This window comes from Vulpes lagopus, chromosome 1, assembly GCF_018345385.1.
Source record: "Vulpes lagopus strain Blue_001 chromosome 1, ASM1834538v1, whole genome shotgun sequence".
NCBI lineage: Eukaryota > Metazoa > Chordata > Mammalia > Carnivora > Canidae > Vulpes > Vulpes lagopus.
The window spans coordinates 79,789,769-79,802,433 of NC_054824.1; the positions used below are offsets into that span (position 1 = coordinate 79,789,769).

Here is a 12,665-nt window from a genome sequence, read left to right on the forward strand (position 1 = left end):
TACTGCCTTGGACTCTTCAAGTGGGTCCATATTAGTTCCTATTCCTGGATGACTGTCAGGCACAGGGAATGTCAGAGGTCACATTTACACCATTTCCTGCCTGGATTAACACTCATACTTTTTTTGCCTCATGGCCTATAGGAAATCTGATGCCATTTTTGAGAGAGTAGGATTGCTGGCTGAGGCAAAGGAATATAAATCCCACCTTTAAGATCCTGCTGTGTTAGTTTTACGTTTATACTTCTGTTTACTCATGGCTGTGATTCTTGACTGGCTCATTAGGCATAAAACCCTTCTTCTCACCATTGCCCATTTACCACCAGCCCTTGTTTTTTCTACTCTTTAGAAAGCCAGTTTTACCCTCTCTAATATTAATCTCTGTGGTCCTGCATTCAGCGAGAATTAAACTTTAGGTAAAATAGGTAATGTTCCAATATTTAATCTTCATAATAAACCCATGAAATAGGTGTAATTATTATCCTTATTTTATATAGGAGTAAACTGAGGCACCAAAGTTAGTAATTTGCTTAAGGTCATACACCTATAAGTGGTGGAGCCAGGATAAGCTCAGAATGCCAGAATTTAGACATTCTGACTTCATAACCTAAACACTCATCCACTGATGATATCTGCCTTTATTTAATAAGTTCTTACATGATTTAATAGTATTCATGTTAATACTAAATCACCATGCACTGAACGATCTACTCCCTGGGTCTGGCGGAGATCTCAAAAAGGAGGAAAGAAATCTTTCTTAATGTATTAAAAAAAAAGCCAAAAACTTCTAGCTGTTTTATCACATTAAAAAGTAATTTGAAACTCTCATAATCATTTGTTGCAAGTTATCTTTTAAAATTATATTTAATTGGAGTACCTGGGTGGCTCAGTCAGTTAAGTGTTTGCCTTCAGCTCAGATCATGATCTGAGGGTCCTGGGATCAAGCCCCACATTGGGTTCTCTGCTCAGCAGGGAACCTGCTTCTCCTTCCCACCTCCTGCTTGTGCTCTCTCTCTCTCTCTCTTTCTCTCTCAAATAAATAAATAAAATCTTAAAATTAAACTTATATTTAATGACATTTATAGGAGCTTGCTTTATGTCAGACAGTTTCCTGAATACTTATAAGTAATAACTCCGTACTCTTCACAATTCCATGATACAGGTATTACTATCCTCATTTTATGGATGAATAAATCGAGGTACAAGACTTTAGGTAGTTTGTGCAAGATCATCTTGTAAGCTGCAACTAGGATTTAAAACAAGCAATAGTTAAATTACAGTTTCCTACAGACCTTGTTAGACCATTTCCCTCCACTACTCCCAAAATCTCCCCAGGAATTTGTTTAACCCAATTGAATTCTGCAGTTGTGGGAATTTGTAGGTGGTGGTGAGGTGGAAAGCATATTTATTTCCAGTGAAATATTCCTTATTATCCAACCATGAAGCCTCCTCTTCCTGCTCTGTCATATTCAAGGGCCAGGAAAAGAATGTAATTCTTCTCTTCCTTGACTCCTGGGCATTTCTTTAAGCGTAGAAGTTAATGTGGTATTACAGAAGCAGAAAGCTGCTCTGAAGACTAATGGATAGATGACAAAGAGTCAGAAATGAATCTTCCTTTTTAAATCACTAGGATTTGTTTCTTAAAACACACATTTATTCATGTTCTTCTACTTCTTTCCCCAGCCCCAAAATATTGCTAAAAAGCAGAAAAGAGAAAAGATGTTCACTGGATATCAGGTTCTGTGAATCTAACCTACCAAAAGTAGATGTAATCATTTCTTTGCCTCACTATAAAATAAAAAAGTTTACCAAATTTCAATCCTGACCTACTTTGTATATATTTATATATTTATGTAACTATATATAGTTACAACCTTTACTTAATGTGATGATTTCTTTTCAGATTTGCTATGGAATCATTTATGGAATGGGTGCTAAATCTTTGGGAGAGCAGATGGGCATTAAAGAAAATGACGCTGCTTGCTACATTGAGTCTTTCAAATCCAGATATACAGGTAAACTTTGAATATCAATTATCTTTTAGATTCTATTCTTTTCAACTATCTTGCCATCTTAATTGAAAAAACTAGTGTTACAGAATTTTCTGTTAACATTTCTATTACTCAGAAGTTCTCATCAGGTATTGTTAATTAAATAACATTAGCCTTATGATTGTTTACTAAGATAGTATTTTTTTTCATAAAAATAGGAACAGAAATGGAATAACAAAATCCAGGTGATATATATGCTACTGTGTCATTGTGAATATCTCATAAAATCTTCAAATTGTGCTATGCTGTAGGTTTAGATAGCTTTAACTCAAAATACTAGACCGTTGATTAAGTGTACCAGAAACTATGAAAGAAGGATTGTTGTTATAGAACAGTTTATTATTGTTTTAAATTACATTTTCTTTTGGCAGTTTATTGAGGTACAGTTTACATACAGTAAAATTTACCCTTTTAAGATGTATAAGTTTTGGCAAATGCACAGTGTCAGATAGCCTGCACCACAACCAAGATACGGAATCATCATCGTATTACCCCAGAAAGTTCTTCCATCCCTTTGTAATCTACCCTGTCCTCAGTCCCAGAAAGAAAACTTTATTCACACATGACATGATCTTGTACATAGATCATAATGAATTCTAAAATCATGAATTCTTCAGAAACAACTACTAGAACAAATAACTAAATTTAGAAATACCCCACTGTATGATTTTTTTTTTTAAGATTTTATTTATTTATTCATGATAGTCACACAGAGAGAGACAGAGAGGCAGAGACACAGGCAGAGGGAGAAGCAGGCTCCATGCAGGGAGCCCGACGTGGGATTCGATCCCAGGTCTCCAGGATCGCACCCTGGGCCAAAGGCAGGTGCCAAACCGCCGCGCCACCCCAGGGATCCCTGATTTTTTTTTTCAAAAGATTTTATTTATTTATTAGAGAGCACATGAGCCAGGGGGGAGGGGCAAAGGGAGAAGAAGAAGCAGACTTCCCACTAAATGTGGAACCTCATGCAGGGCTAGATCTCAGGACCCTGAGATCATGACCTGAGCCGAAGTCAGCTGCTTAGCTCACTGAGCTACCGAGGTGCCCCGCTACCATGTACAAGGTTAATTTGTAAACATCAGTTGGATTGTTGTATATAGTAATTAGTGAATGGATTAAAAATAAAACCATTACAGTAACATCAAAATACATGAAATACATGGGATAAATTCAACAGTATGTGTAAGACTTTTATTGAAAACTCTCAAACAATCTTGAGAGAAATTGAAGAATACTTAGATAAATGTTTTACTATGTCGATTTACTTGAAGTCATAGTATTATTGTGACAGCATTTCTCAATAAACTGTTCTATAGATTCAGTTTAATATCAATCAAAATTCCATTAGACTTTTGTGTAGAATTTGACAAGCTGATTCTAAATTTATATGGAAATTCAAAGAGCCTGGAATAAGTGGAAAATTAGCAGGGGGGGAAAGTACAGGGCTGAGTAGTAACACTCCCTTGGTTCAAAACTTAGTGTAAAACTACAATAATCAAGATAGGCATAAACGCAGATATGGAAAACAATGGGTCACATAAAGCGTTCAGAAATAGACCTAAACGTATATGGTAGATTGATTTCCAGCAGTTGCCATGGTAATTCAATGGAGGAAAGATGGTCTTGTCAATAATTGGTTCTAGAACAGCTGGCTACCAATATGGGAAAAAATTAACTTCAACTATTATCTAATATTAAAAAATTAGCTTGATATAGAGCATACACTTAAAAGTAAAAGCTAAAACTATGAATCTTCCAGAAGAAAATTGGGGCAAAGTGCTTTGGGACCTTGAGTTAAGCAAGATTTCTTAGGTGATAATTATACTGAATTAAACCTAAAAGATAAACACTGATAAACATTGATGAAAGAGACCATTAAGAAAATCTAAAGCAAGCCTCAAAAGAGAAAATATTTGTAGTTCCTATTATCTAATGAACTTGCATCCGGAATCTCTAAAAAACTTACAACCCAATGCTGAGAAGGCAAACAATCAAATAAAGGTCAAAAGATTTTAACACTCTACAAAAAGAGAAAAATGAATGACCACATCAGCCATTATCATCATTAGTCATCAGGGAAAAGCAAATTAAAACCACAAAGTGATACCATTACAAAAGCAGTAGAATGGCTAAAATTAAGAACATTATATTTCTTTCCCATTGCTGGTAGGGTTGTTAAATAGTACACTTTGGAAAATACTGTGACTCTTGCATATAGAATGAAACACACAGTTAATTATGTGTTCCTGCAATTTTATTATTGGGTATTGATCCAAGAAAAATGAAAACATATTCAAAGAAAGACTTATATGTGAATGTTATATGTGATGTTATTCCTAACAACCAAATGTCTACGAAAAGGATCATGGACAAACAAATTTTGGTAGATCTCTGCAATGGAATACTACTTAGCAAAAGAAAGCAAACTCAAATGAGACCATAGAGTATAATTAAATTTTTATCAATTTTAAGAATACGAAGATTCAGTATAGAGTGTCATGAAGCATGATCTGCTTCATGACAGCAGAGAGTTTGGGGCTGAAAATGGGGAGCTGACTGTAAAGGTGATAAAATGTTTCATATCTTGTAATGTACATTTATTAAAATGCATGTAACTGTTCACCTAAAGTGAGTTCCTTCAAGCACTGTATGTAAACTATACCTAAGGATTGATTTTTTAAAGTTTTTATTTAAATTCCAGTTAGTTAACATACAGTGTAATATTAGTAATAACTAATAATATTAGTTATTAGTTTCAGGTGTACAATACAGTGACTCAACACTTCCATACATCATCTGGTGTTCATCTTAAATGGCCTCCTTAATCCCCATCACCTATCTCAGCCAGCTCCCACCCACCGCTCCTCTGGTAACCATCAGTTTGTTTTCTATAGTTAAAGTCTGTTTCCTGCCTTGCCTCTTGCTTCTCTCTCTCTCCCTCTTTTTTCCTTTTGCTTGTTTGGTTTTTTAAAGTAGTTCTTTTAACCTCTGAATATTTGAGGGCCCCTAGCAGGAGTCAGGTAAGAGAATTTGTAGAGGTGCAGTCTCTTCAGTCTCATCGTTTTCTTTGCTCTTTACCCAACAATATCGCAGTAATTCTTAAACAGAAAAAAAAATGAGAGTCTTACTGTTTTCTAAACTTCTTATGCTGGTGGTTGAGTATCATCAACAGCTTCAGTTGGGAGGGTTTTCTCCCTTTCTTTTCACTCACAGTCTCAAATGTCTCTCCTGTGCCAGCCGCATAACAGAAATCGTCAAATGAGGGGTTTTAGTTAGGAGACATTAGTGTTTATTATTTAGAACGAACAGAGCCCTGAGAAAGCAGAGATTGCACATATGAATAAAGATAGATCAGGACAGTCTCTATACCTGATTGTGTTTTAAATAGCATAGGAAAAGGGTGTTGAGGAGAGAAGACCTTTCTAACTCAGACAGGAATGAGCAGTAAGACATTGATTGGCCCACCTAGAGCAACAAATTCATCCTGAAGATCTGTAAGACATAATAATGAACCTATATTGCAAAGGATGAATGCTAGTATATGGAATATGAATGTGTTTGCATACTATACTATAGTCTTTTTAAATTTTAAGAAATGAGTTGTATAGATTCCTAATGAAGTATTTATTATTCATGTATTAATTTCAACTAGGTTTTATTTAGATTGTAGTTTAGATGCTAACAAGGAGCTATTAGAATCTTTTAAGCCTGAAAGTGATGAGACCAAAGAGTAAAGATTAACATAAAGAGCAGAAGAAGCCTGTGAAAAGTAACATGGAATAGTCTTAAGATCCTAGGTTTTAGTACCTGCTCTGTTGTTCTGGAGTTTAGTTTCATAATTTTTGTTGGTGATAGTTAGATTATATCATTTCTGAAGTCCCTTTTGTTTTTAACTTTCTGAGTTGACAAAAAGTAAATGAAAGTTTGTATGCAAAGTTTTGATGATGTGATAAAGTGTGAATCATGGTAGGGTTTTGGTATATTTCACTATATTGAAGCTAGTGAATGAGATTAAGTATGGACATTGGTTGTAATTATTTTTATTTTTTCTTTGTAGGGATCAATCATTTCATGAGAGAGACAGTGAAGAATTGTAAAAGAAATGGATTTGTTCAGACCATTTTGGGAAGGCGTAGATATTTACCAGGAATCAATGACAACAACCCTTATCATAAAGCTCACGTATGTTGAAATGTCTCTGCATTTTTAACTTAATATTTTAATGACATATACTTTTTCAACAATGACTAGACACTGCTAACTTTCCTTTTAGGGATCAGTAGCCCATTAATTGGATCTTCTGTTTCACTAAGGACTTTGAAGTGATGGCATATACCTATATTTGCTGAACACAGTCCTTAGGAGACTGATGTAAATATGTGTTCACTTAAGAATACTTTAAATACTTTAGGGATCCCTGGGTGGCGCAGCGGTTTGGCGCCTGCCTTTGGCCCAGGGCGCGATCCTGGAGACCCGGGATCGAATCCCACGTCGGGCTCCCGGTGCATGGAGCCTGCTTCTCCCTCTGCCTGTGTCTCTGCCTCTCTCTCTCTCTCTCTCTCTGTATGACTATCATAAATAAATTTAAAAAAAAAAAAATTTAAAAAAAAAAAAAAAAAAAGAATACTTTAAATACTTTAAAGATGTTCTGTTTCAGTAAGCCAGTTACTTATTAGTTTTGCTAATAAGCTATAAATTTAATTTTTATATTTGCTAATTGTTCTTTGTTTCAGATATCATGTACCAGTTTGTCATATCACACCAAATTGCTGGTGTTTTCAGATATTAGCCAGTCATTAAATTGTGGTTCGTTCATTTTTGGTTCATTCTACTAGTTTTTTATTTATTTATTTATTTATTTATTTATTTATTTTTTAAATTTTTATTTATTTATGATAGTCACACACAGAGAGAGAGAGAGAGAGAGGCAGAGAGGCCACCCAGGGATCCCTAGTTTATTTATTTTAAAAGCACTGACTTGACAGAGGTTATTAGGATATCCAGGGCAGCCTGGGTGGCTCAGCGGTTTAGCGCCGCCTTCAGCCCAGGGCATGATCCAAGGCATGATCCTGGAGACCTGGGATCAAGTCCCACGTCGGGCTCCTTCCATGGAGCCTGTTTCTCCCTCTGCCTGTGTCTCTGCCTCTCTCTCTCTCTGTTTCTCTCATGAATAAATAAATAAGATTATTTAAAAATAATAAATATTATAAATATATAAAAATATACTTATATTTTATAAGTATATTTTATATATAATGATATATAATATAAAGTATATAATATAAATAAATATAATAAATATAATAAATAAAAATAAGATTTTTTTTAAGGATATCCAAAAAATTGAAAAAAAGGCTATTTTAATACCACTTTAAGTTTTTATTGATGGCATATGCTCAAATTATGATTAAAATTTCCAAAATCATTGGGATCCACAGAAGTATTCTATGTATCTGAACATTTAAATTTCTGTTATGGTCCACATCTTCCTATTTTAACTGGTGTATCTTATCTTCTTCCATACTTTTGCATGTCAGTGCCCATAAACATTGCATGTCATAAAAATACCCGGCCCAATACTGCTGAACTTCTGTCTGGAGTACTAATGCTCTTAGGGACCATGGAGGAATAGTTGGCTTTTTGTTATTTCTCCACTCTGTAGCCTCCCAAATATACAGACATCAAATATGTATCAAGCTTTTATCATATCTCTAAATGAGTTGTCACTTAACGGTGGATAATTTTCTACTGGTCAGATGGAGCCAGCTAGTGGAAGGCTTTTAATGGCAGGCTGAAAAACTTAGACTTGATCTAAAAGAAGTTATTTTTCTTGGGCTTTACGTGATGAAAAGTGGCTGATAGAGTTATTAATATAAATAAACCATATAAGTTTTTGAAAATTAATTTTTGCACCTAAAGATGTGAGCGTAAGACTTTTCATGCCAAATCCTTAGGAGTTAAAGTTCTAACTGATTCATTATGTTGTTGCTGAGAAAAAAAAAATCCCAAATCTCTGAATTATGAATAAACATAGCCAGATTTCATATATGGATCTGTGAGATTCATTAATGTCATGTGCAGCTATAGTTCATGCTTTTATTTAGCTGACATTGTAGGAACATACCAACAGTTTATTTATCCATTCTAATGCTGGCAGGTATTTTGACTATTTCCGGGTTTTGGCTATCATTAATAAAGCTGCTATGAACATTTTTGTGTGTGTCTTTTGGATGCACCAAACCTTTAGAGTGAAATTGGAGAGTCATAGAATAAGCACAGTTATATCTTTAGTATATAGTGCCAGGTTTAATACTTTTTCATTTGGTTTGGTTTTACTTTTTGTTTAAACTTTTATTGTATTAAAAAATATACATAGGAAAAGTACTGGAAACAAATGTAAATTTTAGTAAATTATTACAGAGCTACACCTGTGTAACAATCACTCAAGTCAAATAGAATATAGTCAGCACATCAGAAAGTCCCTTGATGTTTCCTAATCACTACCCACAGCCTTCTCAGAAATAATTGCTATCGTCATTTTTAACTCTTTGGTTTTGTTTTTTATTTTTCACTTCTTTATATATCATGTGTATGTATTCTTGTGCCTAGCTTCTTTCACTCAAAATTGCATAGGCAAGTCATTCATGTTGTTTCATTTGGGGTAGCTGTTTTACTCTATTATAGATATTCTATGACTATATCATAGTTTATCCATTTTTCCATTGATGGGCATTTAGGTATCCAGTGTGGAATTATTGTGAATCTTGCTGGTTTGAAAATTTTTGTTCAAGGTTCTTGGTGCACATATTTCCATTTATGTTTGGTAAAGACCTAGTCATAAATTTGCTGCTTCTTCAGTTCTAGTAGATAAAGCCAAACGATTTTTTATGGTGATTGAAGCAGTCTGTCCTCCTATCAGAAGAGTGTGCAAGTTCTCATTCTCTGCATCCTTGCCAACACTTGCCATTAAGATCATATAATTTTAGCTATTCTGGTGGGGTTAAAGTAGTGGCTTGTTTGGGTGCCTTTGTGGCTCAGTTTATTAAATATCTGCCTTTGCCTCAGGTCATGATCTCAGAGTCCTGGGAATGAGCCCAAATTGGGCTCCCTGCTCCATGGAGAGTCTGCTTTTCCCTCTCCCCCTGCTTGTTCGTTCTCTCTCTCCCCCCCCCCCAAATAAATAAACAAACAAAATCTTTAGGGAAAAAAAAGTAGTATCTTGTTAGTTTTACTTTGCTTTTCCTTGAATAGTAATGAGGTAAAGCAACTTTAACAAATATTTATTAGCCAGTAATCATTTTTTCTTGGGAAAGTGCTTTTTCAAGTTTTCTTGTTCATTTTTTTGTTGTTGGGTTATCTTTTTTCTTTAAATAAGATTTTATTTATTAGAAAGCGTGAGAGAGAATGTGTGTGAGAGAGAGAGAGCACAAGCAGGGGGAGGGGTATAGGGCAGAAGGAGAGGGAGAAGCAGACTCCCCATTGAGCAGGGAGCTGCATGTGGGGCATGATCCCAGGACCATAGGATCAAGACCTGAGCTGAAGGCAGACACTTAACCAACTGAGCCATCCAGGCCCCTCTGTCTTTTTCTTATATATAGTAACTCATTATTGATTGCATGTTTGGAAAGCATTCTCTCCCTCACTGTGTTGGGCCTTTTCATTCTTATTAGTAACTTTAGATGAGGAGAGGGAATGAATTAGATTTATTCTTAAAATTTTTATTGAGAAATAACATGTGCAGTAAAGAGTACAAATCTTAAGCATAAAGCTGGAAGTTTTACATGTGTATACACATATAACACCATCCCAGTCATGATATAGAACTTTTCCAGCACCCCAGAAGGCTTCTTCATGTTCCCTCAAAGCAATGTTATCTACTTCCCACTTCACATACATAAAACTATAGGTTAGTTTTGTATGAACTTGAATTTTAAGTGCAGTCATACCATCTGTGCTCTTGGATCTGACTTTTTTCATTCAAATTTAGGTCTGTGAGATTCATTAGTGTCATGTGCAACTATAGTTCATGTCTTTATTTAGCTGACTTTGTAGGAACTTACCAACAATTTATTTATCCATTCTAATGTTGGCAGACATTTTGACTATTTCCAGGTTTTGGCTATCATTAATAAAGCTCTATGAACTTTCTTATATGTGTCATTTGGTGAACATATGCATCCAATTTCATAACCTTTAGAGTGGAATTGGTGAGTCATAGAATAAGCACATTTATACCTTTTGCCTAAAAGCTTTACAGAGTGGTTATCCCAGTTAATATTGCCGTCAGCTCTGTTTATCTACATTCATGCCATTGTTTGATATCATTGGTCTTTTTAATATAGCGATTCTTGGTAACTTTGCAATGATAGGTACCTCACTCTACTTTTAGTTTGCCTTTTCCTGATGACTGGTGATGTTGAGCTTCTTTTTTGTTTATTGACCATTTGGGTATCTTCTTTTGTAGAGGGTCAACTTAAATCTTTTTTTTTTTTTTTTGAGTTGTCTGTCTATGAACTAATTTATGAGAGTCCTTTATATATTCTAGATATGAGCCCTTTGCTTACATGGATTTATCAGTCTTTTGTGTTATTGTGGTATTTTCCTTGATCTGTTTAACAAAGTTTTCTCTACCCCAGTATCAATAAAATATTCTCTAGGAGTTTTTGGTTTTGCCATATGCATTTTTATCTACAATCAACCAGGAATTGGTTTTTATATATTATGAGAGACCGAGGGTCAAGGTCTTCCATCTCCCTACACAAGGACATACAGTTGTTCCTAACTATTTATTGAAAAGCTTGAGCTTTCCTCCCTATTACTTTTCAGTTCCACCTTTGTCATAAATTAAATTTCCAAATACGGATGTATCTGTTTTTGGACACACTATTTTCATCATTGTATTAGTTCATCCTTTAAGACAGTGCCACACTGCCTTAATGATGCAGCTTTGTAAGATGTCTTGATATATGGTAAAGTAAGTCTTCTTACCTTCTTTTGTTTGTTTTTCAATAATATTTGTCTATTCTTGGCTCTTTGCATTTCCATGTAAGTTGTAGAAGCGGCTTGTGAATTTCTACACAAACACAAAATCATGTTGGGATTTTTTTTGAGATTGCCTTGAATTTGTAGATTAAGATGGTATTAGTGGACATATTTATATGCTTGAGTTTTCTAATCCATGAACATGATGTATCTATCCATTCATTTAGGTCTGTAGTTATTATTCTCTCAATGTATAATTTTGGGAAGGAAATCTTGTATGATTTTTGTTAGATTTATAGCTAGATGTTTGAAAAGTTTTGATGCTGTTGCTATGGTATCTTTTTTTTTAACTCTTTTCCTTCTTTTTTTTTTCTAACTCTTAGCTGCTGGCACATAGAAATATAATTGGTTTTATTGTTTTGTTTAAAAATCTTGCAAATATTACTTACTGTAGATACTTTTAGATATTCTAACTTCATAATTATTGCCTGCAAAGTAGTTTTATAACTACTTTTCCAAACTTTATTCCTTTTATTACTTTTGCTTGACTTGCCAGCTAGGACAGTATTGCATATAAGTAGTGATAGTGTGCATCTATGTCTCTTTTCTGATCTCAGAGGGAAATTTTCAACATTTACTACTAAGTAGGACTTCCCTTTAGGTTTTTAATAGTGCCTGTGGCAGATAAAGTAAGCTCGCGTATATATTTGCACGTAGGGTATAGAGTCTCGGTCATACCTGCTTAATTCTGTTCTTATAGGGCAAACACAGTCATGGACAATACATAAATGACTGTGATTGTATTCCGATAAGACCTTATTTACAAAAACAGGAGCTAAGCCAGATTTGGCCTGAAGGCTGTAGTTTGCCCACCTCTGGTCCAACTGTCCCTTCTTTGAATGTAATCTGCCTTTCTTCTTTAGGTTGCTTTCCATATAGTATTATTCTTTTTGTCTCGTTTCCAGTGGATTTTCATGATATACCTCAGTGTATGTTTTTAATTTGTGTGCCTCTCTGTGGATATGTGTGTTTAATTGATGTTTTAACGGTATTAGGACTTTTCCAATCTGTGGCTCGTTGGTTTTGGAAAATTCTTAGTCATTTCTTCTTTAATTATTGCTTCACTGCATTCTCTCCTCTCTTTCTGGGACTCCTATTATAAAATTTTTAAACTTAAAAAAAGTTTTATGTTTAATATCCTCTATTTGGTATTTTCGATGTTTTTATTTCATCATGCTTAATTCTGGATATTTCTAACTTATCTTTCAATTTACTGATTTTGCTCAATTTCCTACTGAGCCCAACAGCTGAGCTTTTACGTTCTAAATGATACAGAACTTTTCTAGAACTCCAGAAGGTTTCTTTATGCTCCCCCCCGTATCAATACTATCCCCCTTGTGCACACACATCAAATTACAGAGAAAGTACTATTTAAGTGCTTTAAGTTCTGCTTTTTTTTTTTATTGGAGTGTAATTAAAATACAATGTTATATTAGTTTTAGGTGTACAATATAATTCAACAATTCTATACATTCCTCAGTGGTCAAGAGAAGTGTACTCTTATCTGTTTTATCTCATTCCCCTACCCTCCCTCCCTTCTGGCTGGCAACCACCAGTTCTCTTTTTTCTTTGTTC

At 34.6% G+C, this 12,665-nt stretch overlaps 1 protein-coding gene across 2 annotated transcripts in view; it reads left to right on the forward strand.

Moving 5' to 3' along the window:
• The window catches only part of POLQ (DNA polymerase theta), a 129,928-nt gene that overhangs the window by 108,633 nt on the left and 8,630 nt on the right, over nucleotides 1-12,665 (forward strand). For both annotated transcript variants that reach the window (XR_005983269.1, XM_041726868.1), the window contains exons 26-27: nucleotides 1,901-2,012; nucleotides 6,106-6,230. Coding sequence is in view for 1 of the 2 variants with exons in the window: in XM_041726868.1 (XP_041582802.1) it covers nucleotides 1,901-2,012; nucleotides 6,106-6,230 (237 nt within the window). In the remaining variant the exon portion in view is untranslated. The remainder of the gene's footprint in view (nucleotides 1-1,900; nucleotides 2,013-6,105; nucleotides 6,231-12,665) is intronic.